General features: G+C 38.2%; 3 protein-coding genes across 3 annotated transcripts in view; 2 read left to right on the forward strand and 1 right to left on the reverse strand.

Moving 5' to 3' along the window:
- The first annotated feature begins 1,868 nt into the window (after window positions 1-1,868).
- On the forward strand, window positions 1,869-8,356 carry LOC129437976 (zona pellucida-like domain-containing protein 1). The gene is made up of 10 exons (XM_055196413.2): window positions 1,869-2,019; window positions 2,091-2,317; window positions 3,935-4,125; window positions 4,207-4,279; window positions 4,364-4,461; window positions 4,540-4,623; window positions 5,270-5,441; window positions 5,553-5,658; window positions 6,989-7,018; window positions 7,623-8,356. Exons 1-10 carry the CDS (start codon window positions 1,929-1,931, stop codon window positions 7,778-7,780), a joined length of 1,230 nt encoding a protein of 409 aa, XP_055052388.2. The 5' UTR covers window positions 1,869-1,928; the 3' UTR covers window positions 7,781-8,356.
- Window positions 8,209-10,561, reverse strand: LOC129437977 (uncharacterized). Its single transcript, XM_055196414.2, has 4 exons — window positions 10,499-10,561; window positions 10,233-10,312; window positions 9,339-9,435; window positions 8,209-9,243 (listed from the first exon to the last, which is right to left on the reverse strand). Exons 2-4 carry the CDS (start codon window positions 10,282-10,284, stop codon window positions 8,445-8,447), a joined length of 948 nt encoding a protein of 315 aa, XP_055052389.2. The 5' UTR covers window positions 10,285-10,312; window positions 10,499-10,561; the 3' UTR covers window positions 8,209-8,444.
- Window positions 10,562-12,112: 1,551 nt separating this feature from the next.
- The window catches only part of LOC129437975 (uncharacterized), a 28,852-nt gene continuing 16,167 nt past the window's right edge, over window positions 12,113-24,797 (forward strand). The window contains exons 1-12 of the mRNA XM_055196411.2: window positions 12,113-12,955; window positions 13,042-13,265; window positions 13,501-13,662; window positions 14,606-14,788; window positions 15,120-15,237; window positions 15,319-15,447; window positions 18,785-18,956; window positions 19,047-19,209; window positions 20,287-20,475; window positions 20,560-20,734; window positions 22,039-22,178; window positions 22,449-22,750. Coding sequence (XP_055052386.2) covers window positions 12,826-12,955; window positions 13,042-13,265; window positions 13,501-13,662; window positions 14,606-14,788; window positions 15,120-15,237; window positions 15,319-15,447; window positions 18,785-18,956; window positions 19,047-19,209; window positions 20,287-20,475; window positions 20,560-20,734; window positions 22,039-22,178; window positions 22,449-22,750 — 2,087 coding nt within the window. The 5' untranslated portion in view covers window positions 12,113-12,825. The remainder of the gene's footprint in view (window positions 12,956-13,041; window positions 13,266-13,500; window positions 13,663-14,605; window positions 14,789-15,119; window positions 15,238-15,318; window positions 15,448-18,784; window positions 18,957-19,046; window positions 19,210-20,286; window positions 20,476-20,559; window positions 20,735-22,038; window positions 22,179-22,448; window positions 22,751-24,797) is intronic.

A 24,797-nucleotide genomic window follows, 5' to 3' on the forward strand; every position in this document is an offset into this window, starting at 1 on the left:
TTTCAAGCATGTTAATAAATAGGTCATTACAATTTGGCTCCCCTTGTGATGTCAGAAGGGGATAATACCGCCCCTTAATCTGCACTATCCAACCATATATATATATATGCTGTTAATGTACTTAACGTATTAGGAAATAAACAGCGACACAAGGTTCTGTAAATTTGCGTGATTACTTTGTTTTATAGACGTCTGTAACAGACCTAAATCCTCTTTGCTGCATAGTTGCATTTTTTCTAGTAACCGAATCTGTCACTGTAGTTAATGTAGTGATTACTTTTATTTCTGGAGCTATATTATATTATTATGTCTCTAATAAGATCAGTCACAAACATGATTCCTGTACGATCTAATGTGTTGCATGTTATTAACTTACTGTCATGCATTGTGCGCAACATTTTTTGTCTCCCTCTTTGTGTTTTGTACACTTTCCCGACTGCTAAAAAAAACTCTTAAGCCTCTTAAAAGTTCTCGTCCGTGCTCCTAACAATTTTGACCTTAAGACCTCTTTTAAGGGTTAAGATGCTTTCTGAATTACTTTTTTCGTTACTAGGATTTTTTCTTTCATTTTAAGAGTAAACGCCCACATTTCTAAGAATTTTCTTAGAATTGCGTCACTAGGAGCTACTTTTTGCATTAAGATTCTTTATGAAAACGGGCCCAGGAACACAGATTTTACAGAGATGCTAAATTTATGAATTATGATTTATAAGTACAAAGTGCCCCCGTAAAACTTTACTATGTAAGATTATTATACTTCAAATACAATTTTTACATTTCAAAATGTCTTTTAAAATCATACAATAAAAACCTTTCAATGTTTGGAGTGACCCTTCAGTCATATGGATTCATAAAATGTAACAATAAAATTAAGGAATAATGGATCCACATTTACTATAGAACTGAACTGAAAGCAGTTATTTTATTCAGCATAGCATGTTAGGAAATCATTAAGGTGTGGCACATCTAGGTATATTATGTGAAATATGTTCTCTGACCAAGGGGCTTTTGGCACAAACAGTGCTTTATTCACAGATTTTTGTCAGATAATACCATCATCACTCAGTCAAAACTAAAACCCTCAAGCCTTCAGCAGATGTTGCTCAAAAACTATTCAACCAGGTGAACAAAAACTATTTTTGGCATCCTGTGTTTCATACCTTGTGGCACATTATCACATTTCTTGTATTAATAATGTGCTTCATTGTTGTTCTGTTCTCATGCAACATTTTTATGTTTTAAATGATTTATACGCAATTAACATATAATTCTCTCTTCAAAGATTTGTAATTGAACATTGTTATGGAAAAATAAATGCTACTTTAGGTATTCTTTTTTAATTATTGCAATTTAATAAAATTAAAGTTTTGCTTTAATTACACATAAAATAAATTATAATTTTGAAAATGACAAATTATATTATTTTAATTATATTAAATATAGATCTTTGGACACCTAGTTTACGCAAGAAATCACCAGACTGGTCAAAGTAATCACTGTTTTTCATAGTCTACCTTTATAATGACAGTACCATGACTTATCAGCTGAAAATAACACAACGGGTGTCCCTTGGGTATGTGTAAAAAATACTATCACCTATTGCACGACTGTCATTGTTGACCTGTCACTTAAAGTAATCCTACACAGAGTAAACAGAGTATGAGACACTCCCAGCTCTATTCACTTTCTTTTGGGGTCTAATGATATATAATAAGCATTCAACCACCTGTCTCATATTTTGTGCAGTCCCACTCCAGGAGTTAAACAGGTAAGGTATGGTATATAATAATATAAAAATATCATCTGCTTTAAATTAGAATAAACCTGATCCGAAATAATAACATTGTAATTATATATTTTAGTGAGTACAGTATTTTCATTTTTAATTTGGCAACCCTGATCTTCTGAATGTATTTCTGTGCTGCAGTATGATGCTGTGTGTCTGCCTCTGTGTGCTGGCCGCTGTCCTGCAGTCAGTTCAGTCTTTTAACTGCTCGGTGGAGTATAACCGGGTTCCAGGTAAGTCTCTGGCCCTTCAGCCTTTCATTCTCTGCTAACTGCCGAGCACTAACACCAGCATTGTTATCTAGATAACAGTGACCTGAAGGTACAGTGTGGCACCGGTACAATTTTACTGGAGGTTAACCTGTGCACAGCTCAGTGGGCAGGCTTCGATCCCAGCGGCCTGGCCCTGAATGGGGAACGCAATAATACCCAGTGCATGGGTACAATTGACACCAGTGTGAACCCGCCTGTCATTCGCTACCAGCTGCCTATCAATCACACTCAGGAGAATCCATGTAGACAATCACTGCAGGTGTGAGATCATTTTTTCTTTCTTTCTATCAAGAGAAAACATAAATGTGAAACTAAACGGGGTGATTTTCTTGCTAACATATTTATGATTTATGAATTGACTACTTTTACGTTTATGCATTTGGCAGGTGTGCAAAAGGTGTACATTTTATCACTATGTGTGTTCCCTGGGATTCGAACTTATAAACTGTTGCACTGCTAATGCATGCATACCAATTGAGCTACAGGAACACGTTTTGTTAGATTTATGCTAAAAAACTAAAACTATTTTCTATCAGTGATGCATTTTTTATATTAAGTATCTTTATTTTTTATGCAGTTTGGCTTCTCAAGTAAATTTCCTTGTACTGCATTGCAGTGGCAGCCGTTGACTTCTTTTTTCGAAGGCGCTTGATGCGAAATTCGTCACAACATGTATGTAGCCCGTCATGTGTGTGGTTCCTTTTTTCAAAATATGTGTTCTGCCCGTCGAGAGATCCTGTGTGCATCACGTGTCTTGTCAAAATAAGTGCCTGCTAAAGTAAGGTGACCAGATTTTTAAAATGAAAACCGGGGACATTTCCTAGTTAAATGGTGAAAATATCATTAAAATCTCGTTTTTTGTTATCCATGAATTAAAAAATGGGGACAAAATGTTTTTTTTTTTAAGTTTTCTTTTTTTATTGTTGTGGGTTCCCTGCAAAAAATTACTTTCTTCTTACTTAATAGTATTTTTGTCTTATTTTCAGTCCAAACATCAAAAAAATCTTTAAACAAGATGCACCTTCTTGATAAGCCAAATCCCCCAAGAAAGCTTTTGTAGCTTTAAGACAAAATTTTTTTAAGTGAATTTGTGCTTAAAACATGCAAAAAATATTTTGCTTGTTTTAAGCACAAATTTGATATGTTGGTCTAAAAATTAGACTTATATTCTTAGGTCATTTTGTCATTTAACAGGAGTAGTTAGTACCTTAAGCCCCGATAACTTTAACTGTTTTCATATCTTATGATAACTTGATTGATGATAATGATGCTTTCTCATGTGTCTCGTTGTAAATTCTTCATCGCTAAATCAGTGGCGTGCGCAAGTAATAAGTAGCTCGCGACCCCCTCTGCTGGTGAAAATAATCATTACATGATTGCTCCGGTCTGGTACTACAAACGCTATGTTGAGCGGGTTTTTCAGTGTATTTGCTGGTTGTTTTGGACATGCTGTAAAATGGGGACATTTCCGGGGACAGCTTCAGTCGGGGACAGAACACCAAAAAGCGGGACTGTCCCCGGAAAACGGGGACGTCTGGTCACCTTATGCTAAAGGGTTTATGATAAAAAAGACGCTCGCGTTTGCCAGATCCTCGCATAATCTCATGCGTAATCAGAGTTTAGTGTTAAGGGAGTGTCTTGGGTGTATTTTGTGAACGTGAGCATCTCTTTTATCATAAACGTATTTTTTGACAAAACACGTGATGCACACAGGATCTCTCGACGCGCAGAACACATCTTTTGAAAAGGGAACCACACAAAAGACACATATTTTGAATTAGCGCCCCTCGGATGAGCAGTCACGAGCCACCACTGCTGTATTGTTCTCTGTTATTTTAACTACAAAAAATTACACCTCTGTACTGTATGTTAATAGATTGTAGATGAGGTGCCCAGCTCCTCCGGTCCGTTCAGCATGTTCTCCAGCATTCAGTCCGTCATTATCACGGGCTTCATAGATACACCCAGCTCTGCCGAGGGTGTTGTAAGTTACTCCACAGACCTCTACTACCACTTCTCTTGCCGGTACCCGCTGGAATATCTCATCAACAACACTCAAATTGTAGCGTAAGTATCAAGATATCAACCATTCACACTGCATACTTGCATGAATACACAAGGTCTGACTCTTGATAATCCTTCATGCAGCTCATCGGTTTCAGTGGCCACAAGTGATAACAATGGAAGTTTCATTGATACTCTCAGAATGAGGGTCTACAATGTAAGTTTGTCTTTTTAGGTATCATCCGATCATTCTGCAAAATATTTTTATTTTAATAGATACCATTGTCTATATCTTTGACAGAGCACAGATTTTACGTATCCATTAGTGGTTCCACCAACAGGGTTAGAATTGCGCACTAAGGTCTACGTTGAAGTTAAAGCTATCAATCTCACTGGAAGGTAAGAATATCACACTACTTTTTAAGTATTAGCATATAGTTTTTTGAAATACCATTTACAATGCTTTTCCATCTTTAGTTTTAATGTTCTGCTGGACCACTGCTTTGCCACCCCTTCACCTTATAATCTTTCCAACAACAGACAGTATAACTTCTTTACCGGGTAAGTTATACACCAACAGTATGTCATGTGTAGTCTGTCTACAATCTATATATGATATTGCTAGTATCAGTGGCGGCCGGTAACTTCTTTTTTTTAGGGCGTACAATGCGAAGTTCGTCACAACATGTATGTAGCCCGTCATGTGTGTGGTTCGTAATTTCAAAATATGTGTTTGGTGCGTCGAGTGAACCTGTGTGCATCACGTGTCTTGTCAAAATAAGTGCCTGCTGCAAAGGGCAAAGGGTTTATGATAAAAGAAACGCTTGCGTTGCCAGATAATCGCATAATATCATGCGTAATCAGAGTTTACTGTTAAGGGAGTGTCTTGCGTGTATTTTGTGAACTTGAGCGTCTATTTTATCATAAACGGGTTTGACGCGTGTGCAGCAGGCACTTATTTTGACGAAACACGTGATGCACTTGGTTCACATGATGCAACAAACACATATTTTGAAAACACGAGCAACACACGTGACACTCCGAAGACTTATTTTGAATTTGCACCCCTTGGAAGAGTAGTCATACGCTGCCACTGCTTAGTATAGTTTAGCTCTCATTTGTTTACTGTTAAGGATTCTGATGTCCATAAGTCTTGTTGATTTTGTGTATTTGATTGCAACACTTTTTCTCTTATATTTAATCTAAGGTGTGGTATAGAGAACAGGACAACAGTCATTCATAATGGCCACTCCAAGTATTCCAGATTTTCCTTTGAAGCTTTTCGCTTTGTGGAACACCGGGATCAAGAACAGTCCACTATATACCTGCACTGTATACTCCGACTTTGTGAGCCAAATAAGTGTCAAGAGCTACTTAATGTAAATAAGCCTTTACTGTTGAATATAACTGATTACAAATATATCAAATAAATTTAAAAAATCATTAACACTAATGATCCATCTTAAGATTAACATCTTACGTTTGTGCAGACTTGCAACTCGGGTAAAAGGAGGCGAAGGGCACTAGAGCCTTTTGGATCAGAAGCAAAAGAATCTGCTACAGTGTCTTTGGGTCCTCTGTATACTCAAGCACTCAGTAAGTATGCAGAAGATACACAGAAGATAAAGCTTGCATTATCACCCAATAGTTCATCCAAAATGGCAATTTTATCTGATCGGATTTTTCCTTTATGCTGTTTCAACCTTATATTTTTCTTTTCTATATAAAACACAAAAGATGAAGATTGTTGAATATCTTTCTCTCTGCCATCAAATATTACTGTGCTGTGATTGGTCACGTGATACATGAGAACCCAACACGATCTCACGGAAAGTCATTTTTTATTCACACAAAATTTTATCAGTTTATTTGTGTCCATGGCACAAAGTTCTGCTTTTTTTCGTGTCTTGTGCACGAATGTCTTTTTTTGTGACATACTCGCACTAATTTCTATAAATAGTTTCTTTGTGTCCGTGGCACAACTTTCTTTTTTGTGTCATTTTATGTTTTGTTTTCAAAATTTTCACCCCCTATTTTGTCGGTTGGGTTTGGGTTAGGGTGTACTTTTATGTATTGGTTTCTACATGTTTTTCTTCCGCATTTAAAACTATTCCACTTGGAGTTGGGGTTTGGGTTAGAATGTCTAAAAATTTAACAGAAGGTGATTCAAACCCCAACCCCAAGCGACAATGGTAAGAAGAAAAAAACAATGAGAAAACAATACATAAAATTAAACGAAAAAGAAAGTCGTGCAGTGCACATGAAAAACTAAACTGCGAGTGTCACGAACAAGACATTTGTGCTCAGGGCATGGAAAGGGGCTGAGTTTCGTGCCATGGACACGAGTAAATTGATCAAATTTTGCGTGACTAAAACACGACTTTCCGTCAGATCAGTATTTTTGGGAGAACCAATGACTTTCACCAGCATTGTTGTCAAACTTTTATTTAAATTGAACGTGACAAGGATAATATTTTAGCAGAATTGTTGGTATTTTTGGGGTGTGGTCTTGAAATTCATCATCTAATTTTGTTGTATCAATCTTATTGGAATTCATGTTTTAAGAGTTTTCTAATTCATATTAATTCATTTGGTCGCATTTGTGTATTTTTGTACAATTTGCTTTCGCCTCTGTGACGTTGGGGTTAGGGTTGGAGCTTCGTTATAGTTTTTTAATTGTACATTTTTGTATGATTCACTTTGTATGAATTTATATGATTTAGCCAACTTGAAAAATACATGCAAATTCTTTTTGTTTTGTTTTGAGAAAATAAACAAAAATGGGCTTGAACAAAATGGGTATATTTTTTGTAAAGTTATTTTAGGCACACATAAGCTTTGGGTATCTTAATAGGGGCTTAATTTAATTTGTAATGACAAAAAGATGTTGCTATGCCTAATAATTGTGTATTTTTTGATCCTGCAGAGAGTGTCTCTCCCTCTCCATCTGCCTATGGTATGAGATTATCCTCTGAACTTTATATTTCAATAATAATATTGCACTTTAACATCATAACATTTAAAACAATCCCAAGCAACCATTCTGTCTGATAATAATTCATTAAAGGGGACATATCATTAAAATTTGATTTTTTCCATGTTATAGTGCTATAATTGGGTCCCCAGTGCTTCTATCAACCTAGTTGATGTGAAAAAATCAACCCGGTTTTGGTAAACCATTCTCTGCAAGCATGTGAAAAATTAGTTCATTAAAATTTGGCTCCCCTGTGATGTCAAAAGGGGATAATACCACCCCTTATTCTGCACTATCCAACCACGGCACTGCCATTTAGTGCAGATATCAGCTAATTTGCATTTAAAAGGACACCTAAAAACGGCACATTTTTGCCCACACCTACAAAGCGGCAATTTTAACATGCTATAATAAATTATTTATATGATATTTTGAGCTAAAATTTCACATACGTACTCTGAGGACACTGAAGATTTATTTCACATCTTAAAAACGTCTTGTTAAATGTCCCCTTTAAAATATAAACATTTCAGCTAGAATTTACAGTAACATTAAATGCAAATGTTTGTTTTCTCTTGTGCGTCAGGTGCCAGTGAGTCATTGGACAGAAACAATGTAAACATGGCTGGAGTCGTGGTTGGGGTCATACTGGCCACCGCTGGTTCCATGTTGCTGGTTATGGGTGGATGGTTTGTGTTGAAGAAGTTTTACTGGTCTGGAGGTCTGCCGCAGGTTTTCCATTAAGTGAACTCACCTTCTGAATGAAGTTTAATTTGATATAACTAAAAAAGATGTCTGATCACAAACTAAGGCTGCTTTGCATAATGCCTATTTAGCATATTATAATCTGTTCAGACAGCGTTGGGTAGTCCAGTAAACATTTGGCAGCTGTGCGCTCAGTAGAAAGATGCAAGGCATAGTCATGTATTATATATGTTGTAGACAAATCTGCATTAATGAGAGGAACTAACTGTGGATGATCACAATTACCAATAATCTTATTGTAAATTTTTGATAACTTCTTTTAATGATGTGATTTGATCATTTCTATAAGGTTATCATGCACACTGCTTGTATAGCCAATGACTTGCTGCTTTTCTGTAATGTAATGTGACTTCATCAACTGTGTAGAGAATTGACTTTGTTAAGCAATGATCAATAGACAACATGTATTCATTCAGCTATGTAGAAATACATCTTTATTCAAATGCTTTATATTCTATACAGTATACACATGAAAAAAATAATACAAAACATTTTTAATAAATCTGCTGCAATAAATGAAAGCATCGTAATTGTCACTTGAGACTTGCAAACAAAGATAGTGCTTTACATAAGTTACAGTTAACATTCAAACATTGCATAAAATGCTATTTACATTGTATTTCTGAATGGAAAGGAGTCTTTTTTAATTTAGGGTGTGTACGATGTCCTCTAATAGGGCTGAAATTCTAGTTGAGAAATCCTCCTGTATAGATTCTAGGTTTATCTGATGAAAACCAGCTGATGACTCACCATTATTCTGCTTTTCTTGTAGAGCGATCATTTGTTGATCTAAATTTAAAATGAACTGTTCATTCCGAACTGATGAATTCTGACAAAACTGCTCCACTTTTGTAGCCATCACATTTCTTGGTGGAAGTGTCGAGGCAAGATGACCAGCCAAAGCTATCTTTAGAGCGGCCACCTTGCCTTGTATCTCCAGACTGAAGGTGCAGACTTCCTGTCCCAGTCTGGCGGTCACCTCCTCCCAGAGTTCCTTTCCACTGCTGTCTTTTTCCTCCTCCACAGCTTCAAAGGCTTTCGTTTTAAAGTTCTCAAAGGCTGCCGTCCTTTTTTGGTGGCTTTCATCCAGCGCAAGAGTGATCTTCTGCACGGCCTCCTGGTAGAGCGTAGCTTCATCTGGGTTTAGGTCCTGAAGGTTCAGACTGAGTTTCTCGCAGAGTTCCTGGGTGTTTGACTGGAGAGACGTCTGGAGCTGCTTGGTGAAGGGAGCAAGGAAGTCTTTAACACTGGCCAATGTGTGTTTCGGGTGGCTGGGGTATGGAGAAAGCCTCTCTCTCAGCTCAGCGAGCTCTTGCTTTAGACGGGCTCTTAATCTTTCAGACTCCATGCTCAGCTTATGCCTGAGTTCAGCTGCCATGGGGTTGAAGGAGTCCTGGGAGTAAAGGTCACTGCTTACCACATGGTTTTTCCACATTCCACTACTGAAAAACAACCATATCAAAGTTCAAACAATTTCTGTGACTTTTTTGCTCATGTTATTGCAGCATTCTTTAATCGTCAATAACAATGAACTTACTTTGTATCTTTGGCAAAATCTTTTTTGTCAATGGCTTGATTGTTGCTTTGTAAACTCCATGATGCTTCTCGGCTTGTATCATGGTTAAGTGGAAATGCTGAAATGCAAGTATAGGTTGCAACAGATCAGTCAAATCTCATGTGTCAAATTAGATGTGTTTGCATTATCCAATAAGGGTTAATTTTGTGATATTTACTGCTACCTACACTGAAAACCTTAATAAGTTGATTGAACTCAAATGATTTGAGTAAACTCGTTCCCTCAATTTAATTGAGTAATTGGGTCTCCCAAAACGCGCATATTTAAGTTTACTTAACTTGGTGCTTATGTAGACTTGACTTAAATTGTTCAGTTCACCAAACTTTAAGATTATTTAATGTACTTAAACAAAAAAGTTCACTTAACTTGTTAATTTTAAGTGTACTTGTATATTGAAGTAAACTCAACATTGCAATTTAACTGAAATTAGAATTTAATTCTATATAACCTGGATTAAATGTCTATTTTCTAAATAGTTTGGAAAGTATTAAAATGATAGTTTAGCCAAAAATTTAAAATCTGTTATCATTTACTCTTAAAGTTGTTACAAAACTGAAAAAATGATGCTAAAGCACAAATGCTGAAATTTTGGCCATTGTTTGTAACTAAACACCACTGATATCTACAGAATTTGGTTTTCCTAGTAAATAAGTCAATAATACTTCTGTTTTCTGCTTGATTATAAATATCTGCATTTGTGTTCAGCAGAAAAAATAAACTCATACAGATTTGTAACAACTTGATTAAATGATAACTGAATTTTTATTTTCTTATTAACTTGATTTGAAGTGCAATGTTTGAAATTTAAAGATAATGCAAGGAGAGTAAATGCAATATGATCAAAAGGCAACAAACCTGTTATAGTAGTAAATGTCAAAGCCAGTCCTACAAACTGAAGATACATCATTTCTACGGATATAGGTTATCCTTCTTGTCTGAAAATACAAAGAACACAAACAGATATTTAATAAAAGACCTAACATATTATTTAACTCTTTTTTTATAAAAAATATATTATCTATATAATGCAATATGTTTAAAAAGACAACTCCAAGATTATGAGTTAATGAATCTATAGAGGACTTTCATCCAATGAATATCTGGCAATAATTGACCCTTACCCGCTGTTGAGAAAATGGAAGAATATCACCCAAGTTCCTTATTTAAAGCCCTTTCTTATCAGAGGTTATCCTGGTCTCCTGTGTCAACACATACCACGTGGAGGGTCAGTTTGATAAGCGTCAGGAACTTGAAGGTATTTTGCCGATTGGCTTGCGTTCCAACAATACAGATTCAGAGTACTATCTCTAGTGATGTCACATCAAGGCTGAAATTGACGCAATTCCAAGTCAGGCAAGGTCAATGCTACTGAACGATGTTTATTGCAAATTAAAAGCTACTCTACTGAATAATCCCAATAAAAATACTACAATGAATCATGAGCTTCATACATTCTGGCTGTAATGTTGGGTGTGAAGTCCATTTTGTGAATTACCTGCAATTTGGCTCAGTTTTATCAACTATGTTGTGTCCTACTTGGCTTTCCCACAATGACTTGGCATTTCCCGCATTGACACAGGTACTGAACCCCAGAGCCACAATATCTTTTGCTCTGTGAACAAAGGTGCTGTTTGTTTGTAATCAGTCCTTAATGCGTCCTTTAAGGGTCCTAGCTAGAGATAAACAAAACCAATAGCAGTTAACTTTGAGAATTTGATTATTCCAGCTAAAAACAGCTAAAATAAAATAAAATAAAATAAAATAAAATAAAATAAAATAAAATAAAATAAAATAAAATAAAATAAAATAAAATAAAATAAAACGAAATAAAACGAAATAAAACGAAATAAAACGAAATAAAACGAAATAAAACAAAATAAAATAGTAGTGCAAGAAACTCCCAAAGCCTTTGCATTTTCATATAAAATAAAATAAAACGAAATAAAATAAAATAAAATAGTAAATAATAAATAAAATAGTAAATAATAAATAAAAGAATAAAATAAATAATTGAATTGAATTGAATTTTAATTTAATTTAATTTAATTTAATTTAATTTAATTTAATTTAATTTAATTTAATTTAATTTAATTTAATTTAATTTAATTTAATTTAATTTAATTTAATTTAATTTAATTTAAAAATATTACATAATGTAAAGAACATCCTGTAGAAAAATAATCTTAATATCGTTAATATTAACAGAGTAAGGCCATATTGACAATATTAAAATCAATGTAAAATAAATGATTGAAATCAAACTTTGAAATCTTATAATCAGATCATGAGACTTTAGCCTGGATTGCACAGACATGGCCACATATAATACTAATACAATTGCCATAAATGAATTGTTTTGCACCTTTACATGTTTTACTAGTGAATGAAATTCTTAAATTATACGTTTCCCTCATGTCCTTGGCTTTATAAGCAAACAAAGCTAAACAAACACAGAAAAGTGATGGTCTTGCATGACAACTCTCCATATTTGGAAGCACAATGTTTTAAGGTAAAATTTAAAATAACAAATTGTGCAACATGTTTTTTTTTTTTTTTTTGAAGACATTGGTATCAGTTACAAAACATCTCCATGCATAATTAATTTAATGGCGTTATTACATAATTCCTCTGTTAATGTTGTTCTGAAGACACTTGAATGTCTTGAGATCATGTCACATTTGAGTTCCTGTGAACATTTTATTACATAATCAAAACATTACTTTAAGGTCATGGTCCACACATCACTTGGCTGGAAGCAATTCAGAGTTTTAAAGTTTATTGATTTTGGAGCGCAAAAATACTTCAATAGCCATTATAACCAAAAGCTGCATGCAACTGAACTTTTTCCAAATATGTATTTTGCATTTTTAAATACTTTTTAAAAATAAGTTAAATAATTGTAACAAGTTTGCTAATGAAAGTATTTATAACATTTGTTTATATTAAGTGATATACAAAGTGATACTGAGCACTAGATTCAACTTTCACCTAGATTTTGCAACACAGGTTTACTAGGCTGTTCAAGGGCTTCACGCTGAGTCCATCGTGGAATGAATCCAAATGAACTGATATTTAAAAACAAGTCTTGTTGTTTTAGTGTCTGATGTTTGTTTGAACAAAGAGGGGCTAACATGTTCTCTTTGCCTTCCAAAGCACAGGCCACAAAGTTGTGATAACATTTCCACAAACTTTACTAATAAAACTGCAACGTACGTCATAATCGAGGATGTGCTGAGTGACGTCTAAACCAGGGCTAAAATCATTAATCAGTTTCATGGTTTCTTTGTGATCTGCAACAGCCTGTAATCTGAACTGGTGGCTTTAGGTTACTTCTCTACCTATTGGCACGTGTGATACCTCACATCTAGAATGCTCATGAATCATTTAGCATGGCAGTGAAAGAGCTTCCTTAATGTCTTATAGCAGTCTTTGAGCCCTGCACACTAAAATGACATGCATGTTCAGCGTTAGCCTCTGCTGGCTGTACCTATTTTACTGGTTTTGCACCCCAAGATTGGGAGCTGCTTTTGGATCGAATGTAGGTAAAGGAGCTCGTGAAAGATCTTCCTGCAAACCAGGTAACTTGGATTTTTGAGACATGATTAAGTGCAGATACAAGTTTGTTATTACCAAGAGTAATCTGGATTTGTGTCATCTGTAAAAGGTTTTTACTGCCCAGAAGGAGGTGAGGGTCCAGTTCCGTGTCCCAGAGGAACATTTGGCCCAAGTTTTTGGGCTACAACAATAAACAGCTGTATCAGCTGTCCACCACATCACTATGGACCTAAAGAAGGTTTGAGCAATTGCCTTCCCTGTGGTCCGTTGTCCCACCAACCTTTGTCTGGAAAGGACAGCTGTATATGTCTACAAGAGGGACAGGTCTTTCAGGTGAAAACGTTGCATTTTTTTTTTACATTTGTATACTTGTTTACGTATGTCTGTAGCTAAATCTGCAGACCTCTGCCTAAGCAGACGCTCATGTTTCAGTCTAGTGAAAGTCTGGTTACCAGATCTGCTCTGCTCTCTGTGACCGCTGAAAGATCTTTTCATCAGTTACTGTTCACTAGGGAAATGAGTCACGGATTTATTTGTCTCTCGTGTCTGCCATCTTTTCCGAACGTAGGCCAGTGATGGGCAGTGTCCGTGCACTTTGGGATATCAGCCTGCCAAGGGAGGGGAGGCCTGTGTGTCGAAAGTGTATGAGATTTGCAAAGATGGAAGAGCCCGCAACCAGTATGGGGAGTGTCTGGACCACAAGCAATGGAAGCAGTATTGTACCCAACAGGTGAGTGTCCTGTGTTGTAAATAGGGGTTGGGTAGCATGGTGGCACAGTGGCACAACAGGTAGCACTGTTGCTTTACAGCAAGAACGTCCCAGAGCCCCAGCTAGGTCAGGTGGAGTTTGCGTGTTCTCCATGTGTCAGCGTGGGTTTACTCCGGGTCTCCATCCAAAGCCCAAAAACATAATGGGGTGGTTTCGTGTCTTCGAGTCAAAATAAGTGCCTGCTGCAGACGCGTCAATAGGGTTTATGATAAAAGAGACGCTCGCGTTTGCCAGATACTCGCATAATCTCCTGCGTAATCAGAGTTTACTGTTAAGGGAGTGTCTTGCGTGTATTTTGTGAACGTGAGCGTCTCTTTTATCATAAACCCTTTAGACACGTCTGCAGCAGACACTTAGTTTGACAAAACATGTGATGAACTTGACGCGCAGAACACATATTTTAAAAACACAAGCAACACACATGACACTCCGAACACTTATTTTGAATTTGCGCCACTCGGAAGAGCAAATATGTAACCCAAGTCTTTTTTTGTGATTTCCTGTTTTCTATATAAAATCATCCTACATAATATAAATAACATTCTGTAAAAATATAACCTTGATTTTTTTAACTTTAATTTAGTAAGATCGTGCATTTTTTATGATTTTTTTTAAAAACAACATTTTATGAATGGTGCGTCACAAAACAGTGATGACGAAACCATTCACAGTTTCACAGCCATTCAAAATGTTATGAATGGTGCGTGACAAAACTCACTGGTTTTGCTTTAAAGGATGTTCGATGCAATCTCATACATGTTTTCTTACCCTGTAAGTCGATGACCTTCAAAATAAAATCCTTTCTTTCTATGAACTCCTATCACCTTATCACTCGACCTTATCTTACCATCGATCCCAGGCCACGGACCGCATACATTGCATATCATTTGTTGTATATCCCCAGGTATGTCTATCTCCTGAGCTGTATGAGGGCTACGATAGCTCTTTGGGCCTGTGTGTGTGCAAAGGGCCGTCAGGACCTGATCCTGAGAGGGTTGATTGTGTGGGCTGGTGCATACAGAGTCCAATTCTGCAGATGGTTTGCACTGGAAGCCTTTACTTGCTGTACACAGAGTCGACTCAACAGGTCAGCTTTGCCCATCCATCCAATTCTTTGGGAGCACCACCCATAATAACACATCATATCAATAGCATTTGCTCACTTTAGCAGTATGATCCTGCAACTGATCTAGTTATTTAACTCATCCATCAAAGAAATATCATAATACAGTTAAATAATGTGAAAGAAAGGACACACTGTATGGCTAGACAGCTTTTCAAGTACACAATGTGAGGGCACAGGATATTAAAAGTGTAATACAGTCCCATTGAGACACAAATGACAGATGAGTACAAACAAAGGTAAGATATCACTCTGACCTATTTGTCTCTAAAGTACCCTTGTGTTTTCTTTAAAGGTGAGCATGTCAGGAAGCGTGCTGGAGAGCGTTCTTAAACGCTGGGACTCCCATGGGAACTTGGAATGCAACACGCAACTCAACTTTTCCAGGCCTGTGTACACAGTTCAAACAGGAGGTGAGTGGTCAGAAACACAGAACACAGGAAGGTTTATAATCGAGCTGTATCAACAGCCTTCCCCTGTTTGCCGTTGTGCAGAGGCGGGCTTCTTTGGTCTGCACAGCGCTGTCCCTGCAGAAGTCCGAAAGTTGATTTTGGCTCCCAGTCTAGAGACCAACCGCCCCTTTGAGCCCCCAGATGCACTCAATATTGCTGAAGAGGACAGAGGTAATGCATCAGTCTGTCACTTGTACTCGGGGTGGTGTTTAAGGCTTCATTCACACTGCCCATGAATCGGATTAGCTTTCCAAATGTTATCTTTGGAAGTGGATGTCCTTGCTGTAATTTTCTTTCACAAGTTCAAGATAACACAATTTGATTATATACTACACTCTCAGAAAAAATGGTACACAAGTTGTCACTATGGCGGTACCTTTTCAAAAGTACACTTTTGTCCCTAAAAGGTGCATATTGGTACCTGAAAAGTACACATTAGTAACTTTTGCCACACGAATGACATATTTTGTAGGTCAACCCAGATGTCAGCGGCGGGACACTGGTTCCCTCACAAAAAAGCCCATATATTTTCCCCATAGACTTGGATTATTGCAAAAAAATAAGCTCTGTGTTTAACAAAACTTTATGACACAAGTTTTGTGCAACAAGTTAATCTTTATCAAATGTTAAGGATTTTGAAGTGTAAATGTGTTTTCTAGAAATATAAAAAGGCAAATTTTGACTACATCTGTGAAGACTAATGCCGAGTTCAGACTGCATGATTTTAGCCCTGATTTTGACTCGCCGACAGGTTTTGAGAAATCGCCGACAAATGGTAAATGGTAAATGGACTGCATTTATATAGCGCTTTTAACAGACCTATGGCCATCCAAAGCGCTTTACAAGTTTGCCTCACATTCACCCATTCATACACCGACGACGATGTCAGCCACGCAAGGCGCCATCCAGCTCGTCGGGAGCAGCTGGGGTTAGGTGTCTTGCTCAAGGACACCTCGACACTTGGTCCGGTGGAGCCGGGGATTGAACCACCAACCTTCCGGTTTGTAGACAACCTACATGAACCACTGAGCCACTGTCGCCCCTATGGCCCAAATGGCCGAAATCACAGGCAAATCGATGCTCGTGCACACGAGTGACAATCACACAGTGTGAATTATAAAAGACGCGTTCTGAGAGAAACGTCGACGGGTTGCCGACACCCATGAGATATTGGCATGCTAAATATCTGGACCTGTCGGCGATTCAAAACCATGCTGTGTGAAATGTGTTTTGATAATAACATCGGCAATGACCTACAGCCAATGAGAGAGCAACATACAGGCAGCTGGAAGTTCGGGGAGGAGTCTCTCCAAACGTTTCCTCCTTCATAATCTTAATTTCTTCTTCTTTCTGCTCTAAATGAGCGCACATGCAATTTGTATGGTAAGCTTCTTGTGAACTACCATTTTTTATAATAATCCCAGCCTCACGTGAGAACTGCGGTGTTGCTTGCGTGACCTTGCGTTGTTTCTTTCGCATCACTTCTCATGTGCGTTTGGTTTTGAGACATAGTTTGCGGACCAGACAAAGTTTTCGGCGATTCTTCTTTCGCAATTGTTGCAAAAGTGTCACTGAATATGTGAATATGTATAGCATTTACACAGTGGGTAACCAGATGTGTCCAAAACACTGCTTTTCGCATAACTCTAAACAGTGAATCTAGTAGTTCGTGTAATAATATCTTACCTTTTGGCGTATTCAGTTTGAGAGAAAAAACGCATTACTTAGTGAATTTCAAAGCAACTGCATCAGCGCTGGATGCCTGAGGTAATTTTACGTTATGGACCTCAGCAATGAGCTCCACTGCTATTTCAAATGCGCGTGCACTTGAAGTTTAAATAGATTTGATTGGCTGTGAATGGTTAATTGTTCATCAGGTGAGAAAAAAAGCTCAGAAAGTGATCCCAACAATATCGTTTATTGTAACTCCGCTATTCTCTTAAGTATAAAAGATTTTCAAAACTATATTTTTTATAGTTATTTTTAGCGTTATAATGTGAACGGCCCTTAACTGTACATTCACATGGGGCGTAAGTGTTAATGCTTCTCATTTACTTTTAATGTGTGACGTGACGTCATGCGTTGCCGAAATGAATTGTGGATCCATCAATGTCGCATCACTGCCGTTGCTCGTGGCAAAAGTTGAACATCTTGCGCCAGCCAATCAGATCGCCTCATGCAAATTACTTGCTGCAAGCCAGCCAATTACGTTCATGCAAGACCGGAGCATGTGTTGCGGCCACTGTGGTTTGCTTTTGGCCACGCTTCAGACATGCCTTCCATCAAGCGTTAACACTTTCACCCCGTGTGAATGTTCCGTAACTTGGACAAAACGTGTAACGGTACATTCACACGAGGCGAAAGAGTTAACGCTTCTCATTTACTTTTAATAGGTGACGTCATGCATTGCCGAATTTAATTGTGGATCCATTAACGTCGCGTCACTGCCGTTGCTCGCGGCCGAAGTTGAACATTATTCAACTTTTCTTAGCCAATCAGATCGCCTCTTGCATATAGCCTAGTGCAAGCCAGCCAATTACGTTTATGCAAGACCAGAGCATGTGTTGCCACGCTTCAGAAAAAATTTCTGTCTAGCGCTAACGCTTTCGCCCCCTGTGAATGTACCATAACTCTTTCGCCGCAATTGACGAGATATCTCGTCAATTAAGAGAAAATGCTTCCCCGCCAATGACGAGATTTTCCGTCTTTCCGCAATACCACTATTATCCACCAGGTGGCGCACTTCCGCAACTTATACAACCCGGAAGTAGCGCCTCAGGTGAAAGAGAAAGAACTCTGTGTATGTTTTAAAGATCGCTCTGCATCTAATCTCTATCAAAAGTCCTTCACAAAAATGGAATTATCTCTGCTTTTTGCTCAAAATTTTGTGTTTTTGAAGAAACCTACCCATGTTTGAGAAGTGATTACAAGAGAACTAATGAAGGTAGGATGAAACGTTTTTTTGTTTGAAAGCAGAGGGTCTGTTCTTTCATTTGATATATTGTTTGTTTATATATTTAAAGAAGAACATTTTCTGGAAGGCATTAAACTTTTGTGAAAATCATGAAAAATGCTGGCGCTGGCTGGCAACTTTTTTTTAAAAAACGCTGGCGGGGAAAGAGTTAATAAGTGTCATAAAGTTTTGTTAAACACAGATCTTATTTTTTGCCATAATCCAAAGGTCAATGAAAAAAATAAATGGGCTTTTTTGTGAGGGATCCAGCAACCCTCTGACTTTTGCGTTGGCTTAAAAACATATATGTCATTTCTGAGGCACTCTAAATATATTTAACATATACTGTATATATCTAACATAGATGTCTTTAATAATAAAAAAAATATTAAATCCAGTGTGACATTTTAAAGATTTGATTACTATTTGTACATAGTATTGTATACCATGTCCTTTTGTCTTTTTAAAAATTAAACTCATACACCAAAATAAAATCCACTGCAAAAATCTATGTGAACAGATTGTATGACACTTCAAGGGTTTTTAATTTTTTAGGAAACCTCAAAGATAAAAAGGAAGAATGGGGCTCTCACTGGTCCATCAAATCTTCAGCATTCAGCTCATCTGACAGGCAGCCAGGAGGAGTCTTGAACCCAGCAGCATGTCTTCATCCAAGAGACATTCTTCTCTTTACTGTCACCCAACAACACTACCCTCAGTATGATGTGTAAGTGATTGCTCTTATGAGATTTATTTAATTCCTGTTCATCTTTACTATCCCTGATTGTCACTGTAGGAATCTTCTATTTTTTCACAGAGACAACTTATACAACACTAATGCTGCCTTTGACTGGGGACCATTACGATTACTGTCACATGACCAGAAACTGACAAAATCTGCTCATTCCCTATTTTCCATAAGTCTCACTGAGCCTGGGGTTTATGTCTTCAAACTCAGCAGTCACCACCATAGACACATGGTATTACAATCATCAGGATCTCGTTTCACACCGCAAGCGTGAGCAGCGCGTGAGCAGCGCGTAAGCGGCGCGTGTTTTTTTTCGGTGCCCATATTAACAAGTTAAAGCATGTACACCGCACGCGTGAGCAGCGCGTGCTCGCGTGGCAGGAGCGTCGCTGAAGCAGCAGTGCTGTGATCATTTCGGCGTCGGGTCTATTTTTGCTGCGCTGCTCACGCTCAATTAAAGTGACAGTGCATTGTTTATGCTTTAAATGGTCGTGGATTGACGCGAAAAAGTGTAATTTAACCATAAAATAATAAATGTGACACCAAGTGTGTTTAAAACAGTCATGACTTTGAGCAATTTAAAAGAAAGCAATGAAATATTTTAAAACACCAGAAGACTGCGCTGTCATTCACTGTCTGCCCAGCACTAAATGACTCATCATCTATAATCTTCAGAGAAATAGAGACATACATCTATAAATCTATGCTTAAACTGTTGAAGGGAAACATGATCGACTGCTTTATGCTGTCAATCACTGAGTGATTTTTTTATTTTATTGTAAAACTTCAGAGAAACAGATTTAATAATGTGCCATGGGCTTTTTATGTCTATAATTATGTATTGTGTCTATATCTGTCATTACACGGACCAGAACAGCACGAAAACAATGTGGGTTAAACAAATCACAGTTTTATAAATAACAATGACTGTCAAAAAACGTCTTGAAGAGGTTTTGCTCATTAATGCATGTACAATAAAGTAATGTGAAGAGATTTTGAGATTTTTATACTGTTATTAAACTGCACAGTATGCGCTGCAAACGCAGCCGGTATGAAAGCACAATGGCCACGCGCAGCAACGCTCTCCTCACGCGCTGCTGATGCTACGCATACGCGCTGCTCACGCATGCGGTGTGAAACCAACAGTAAATCATTACAAATGACTTTAGCTGGACTTTCACAGACTGGTTCACACACATGAACAAGAAAAACATAGAAAATACATGGAAATCATTAACTTTGTATGTATCAAAAATCTTACTGTTTTAAAAAAAGCATTGTGTTCATGGTACATATTCTTGTTCTTTAGTATGTAAGGGTTGTGCCCGCTGGAGGAGAATGCTATGACTCCGGGCCCTTCTTCCTTTCTGATCCGCATCATTTGACTCGCATGGGCATCGCCCCGAGGCGCCAACTTTTGCTTCGTCCGGACTGGCTGATGATTGGTGGACTTCTAGTTGGAGCTGTGATAGTTTTGTGCCTGTGTGTTATAATATTGGCAAGTGACACAAAGACTTGCAGTAAGATTATAGGTTGCACAACAGTTACTGAAATATTGAAACTAAACACCATGTCTACATAGATCCTTTTCAGAAAATATGGCTGGCCGGAAAAAGTGGCAGCTCAGGCCAACTACTGTCATCTACAGCTCGGGTACAACATGGACGACTATTCATCTAAGGGGTCCCGGGTGGTGGCTGTGAAAAAAATGCATAGAAACTTACAAATCGGCTTGACAGAGGGTTGTGTAGAGAGAGGTAAACACATACACCTCATACAGTACAATACAAACACAAGGAAGTTTGCTCGTGACCAAACAACACTGCATTAGGTCACTTCAAACACATTAAGGGCGATTTATAGTCGTGCGTAGGTCCTACGGCGTAGCTACGGCGTAGGCATTCCGTAGCCTGTGCGTAGCTCTGCGTAGCCTGACGCGCACCTCACAAATTTTCTAACAGCGCGTCGGCTCTACGCGGACCGTAAGCGCTGTGATTGGTCCACCAGAACCCCTCCCGTCAGGTAAAAAAACTGCGTCATAGGTATTTCCGTTTGAGACGGTGAAAACAAAGATGAGCCAAGTTGAGGAAAGATTTAACTCAAACTGAAACATAAGTCGCTGTTTATTTACTTCCATCATTGCTGGTCTTCTCAAATTATACACAACAAGTTGCTATTTCTTCTTCGTTTGTGGGTTTACTTGCTTAGCTTCTTCTTCTGTGACGACTTCTGCTGCTACTGTGGTTACACGCGTGATTACTGCCAACCAGCGGTTTCGCGTGTGTTTGCACGTCGACGCGGACGGCGACGCACAAGTATAAATGAAAACCGACGCGGAACCTACGCCGTCGCTGCTACGCCGTAGGACCTACGCACGACTATAAATCGCCCTTTAGGCTTCAAAGAGAGTGTGCTAAGGACGGCAATTCGGTAAATAGACGTTAAGTTGTTTTAAACAACTTTGATGAAGAAATGTGGACATTAACTCCAGGTGTGCTTGACTTTAAGCAGCATGCGTGTGGAAGTGTCTGAAAACGTCCATATGTGCCATTCTTCCCAGACGCGTCCTGGCCAGGATTTCGGTGCGTCTTCCGGAAGTCGTATTTGTTGACCGCATACCCCATTCAGTTAAAAGCATAAGACATACAATCGTAGTTTCATTCTTACCTTAAAATGTAACGGTTGTTTTTATGTAATAATAATAATAATCCTCTATGATGTATGCGGTCGACAAATACGACTTCCAGAAGATGCACCCGAAATCCTGGACAGGACGCGCCCGTGAAGAATGGCATGTATTGACTGTAAACAGTGCCAGGTGGCCTGAAGCTGTTGCGTTCTGACGTTGTCTGTTCGAAATCCAGCTAACCTAAACCATTTAACCTTCGTGTGGTGTACAATTTTAGGGAATCCCCAACATTTTGGTAGACCTCAAACACTTAGAACATACACTTCAATGCAGTGATTGTCTGATAATTTATGGGGAATGACATCTTTCCGCTATTGTATTAGCTCTATCCAGAGCTAGTATTCCCTAACGCCGTCCTCTCATCGCCCACAGCAGTGGCTCTGGTGTCAAGTGAGTTTTGGGACTACGAAGAGCAAGTGGATCTCGAAGCCTTCAGTTCCAGCACCTTCTATGACATCCTGCTCAAGCACAGCGTGTCAGTCACGGCACGTCTCGGACAGCTCAGAGGAGAGGTGAGACTCCATTGGAACAAAAGCCTGGCTACCGCCTCTCACAGTTTCAAATATCGCACACATAAAGTACAAACATATTTCCACATATTGAATAGCATTGTAGAGATGCAGACGGGCGAGCCGGGTTTTAATTAACCTGTTGAGTATGATACTCTTTAGGGTACAGCAGAACTGTTACTCCCCTAGGGCGATGTGTGTGTTTGTACAAAGGATAGCATTCTTTTGTCATAATGCTCCATTGAGAAAAACATGCACTGCTGCTGTCTGTAGGTGAAGCTGCTTTACCAGGGGGTGATGGGGAAGTTGAGAGAGCTCCACCCCGGCTGGAGGATGTTGGGTGGAAAAAGCGAAGGCCTGGAAAGACAGGTGGAGCAGGAGATGGTCCGGAGAAGAGCGCTGGGGAATCAGGTGGTGCAGCTGATAGACAGCCAGCTTCAGATCTTGTGGGTGGAGATGAAAGCACAGCAGGACATGCAGAAGACCTTTAGAGCGAGACTAAGAGAGTGCTTAAGACTTCTGAGACTACACGCTGAAGGCCAGGCATCGCTTTTGGACGAACACATAAAACAACAGTATGATACTGTGTCTGTTTAGTGCTTGACCACTGCCCTTGCTGTTTGTCTTGTCATAGATAGATAGATAGACAAAGAGACAGACAGATATACCAATAAATCAATAGACAGACAGACAAACCGACAGACAGATAGACATACAGACAGACCCATAGATCAATGGACAGACTAACAAACAGACAGATCAACAGACAGTTACCAGACCGATAGATTGATTGATAGACAGGCAGACAAACTGACAGAAAGACAAACAGATCAGTAGACAGACAGACAGATTAATATATATACATACAGTCAGACAAACCAATAGCTTGAAAGACATACAGACAGGCAGACAGACAGATAGATCAATATGAAGAGTTTCGTTGCAAAACGAGATAAATCCATTTTTTGTCAAAACATGTTTATTATTATGTTATCATGTTATTATTTTGTTTTATGGTGCTACTTAGCTGTATTTTTTTAAGTTGATATTAATTGGAATGCACAACCAAAAAACGAGATTTCTGAAGAATTAAAAAAAACTGTGGTTATCTCGTTTTGCAATGAAACTCTTCATATATAGACAGATAGGAAGGCAGACAGATAGGAAAGCGGACGGACAGACAGATGGAATGACAGACAGATCATTAGACAGATTGACAGATTACAGTTTTTCTCAGTCGCTTTAGTACATTTCTCAGATCAGAATTGAAATTCTCAAAACTACCTGTTCAATCTTTACATCATTGTGTTTGTGTGTGTATATACATACATACATACAGGCAGACTGACAGACAGATCAGTAGAGAGACAGACAGATAAAAAGTAGGGTATCTAATTTTAAAAAATGCTAACGGTAGCCGACTAGCAATGAAATCATGATCCCACCCTCCATTCAAATCGCCATCCAAAGTCACGTCTCTTTCAAAACACATGAACACGCACAGATCAGACGGTCACATCTCATTTCTTATTCACCAGTGAGAAAACTTTGCAGTACAAAATGAATAACATTACCAAAATATCCAACATAAACAACTGGTTTACATCAGAATAAGTTAAAGACTTTCGGTTGTGTAGACCGTTATCTATCTAGTAACTATATCGTTATGCTAATCCGTAAACGAACACAAATTTCATAAGCAACACAATGTTTTATCAAAGTAGAATATCTGAATCCATCTCAATACAAACATATCGCGTACCTACCTTACCAAAATAAACAGTGCAATGACCCTTTTAGACCCTTTGCCTCCTCAGCTGTTTGTATCTTGTGGTAAAGCAGTAAAGTTACCGATGTTCATTTGGGTTTTTGCTCTTTGCTGATCCAGGCAGTTTTTGCTGTTGTTGTTATAAAATATGTCTTTCGTTTTGTGGCTCCTGTGCAGGTTGTCAATTCAGGAAAGTTTGCCATTCCCCCTTTGTTTACAGACAGGAGGTGAGTGCACATGAAGGCACCGATGACGTATGGTGTCTGCGTGAACAGGCTGCATGGTGGCATTCAAATTATGCTTACGTATGAGGGACAAAAAAGCAACTTTCTTTCGGACCGAGATCTATGATTGGTTGAACATTTTTTGGTCCTACGCCTTATACATTTAAACAACGTAACATAGTGATTGCTATCAGGATGTTAGGAGACTTTTAACCAGCATAACTTAAAATCTTTCTGGATCAAATCAGATACCTTTAATAAATATACATACAGTCAGACCAATAGATTGAAAGGCAAACAGACAGACAGGCAGACAGACAGACATATTAATATATAGACAGACAGACTGATAGAACAATAGACAAACAGATAGGAGGCAGGAAGAAAGACAGACAGATCAGTAGCAAAACAGACAGACAAACAGACTAAAAGATTGATAGACAGACAGACTGATAGATTGACCAATAGATTGATAGATAGACACCATTTTTTAAAATGCTTCACACTTTAGTGATGCACCTTCAGGAAAATAACAAGAATGGGTGGCATGTGTATTGACATGGTCTTTGCCCTGGTCTGGCATTGCACTGCACGTCCCATTTTTTTTTAATGCATTAAACACTAGTCAAT

Source organism: Misgurnus anguillicaudatus, chromosome 24 (genome assembly GCF_027580225.2).
Source record: "Misgurnus anguillicaudatus chromosome 24, ASM2758022v2, whole genome shotgun sequence".
NCBI classification, from domain to species: domain Eukaryota; kingdom Metazoa; phylum Chordata; class Actinopteri; order Cypriniformes; family Cobitidae; genus Misgurnus; species Misgurnus anguillicaudatus.

Coding starts and splice junctions, on each gene's coding strand:
- LOC129437976 (XM_055196413.2), top strand. CDS start 1,929: ATGATGCTGTGTGTCTGCCTCTGTGTGCTGGCCGCTGTCCTGCAGTCA. Junction 4,462..4,539: donor GCTATCAATCTCACTGGAAG/GTAAGAATATCA, acceptor TTCCATCTTTAG/TTTTAATGTTCTGCTGGACC. Junction 5,442..5,552: donor AGTGTCAAGAGCTACTTAAT/GTAAATAAGCCT, acceptor ACGTTTGTGCAG/ACTTGCAACTCGGGTAAAAG.
- LOC129437977 (XM_055196414.2), bottom strand. CDS start 10,284: ATGATGTATCTTCAGTTTGTAGGACTGGCTTTGACATTTACTACTATA. Junction 9,436..10,232: donor GACATTTACTACTATAACAG/GTTTGTTGCCTT, acceptor CTTGCATTTCAG/CATTTCCACTTAACCATGAT. Junction 9,244..9,338: donor GATTTTGCCAAAGATACAAA/GTAAGTTCATTG, acceptor GTTGTTTTTCAG/TAGTGGAATGTGGAAAAACC.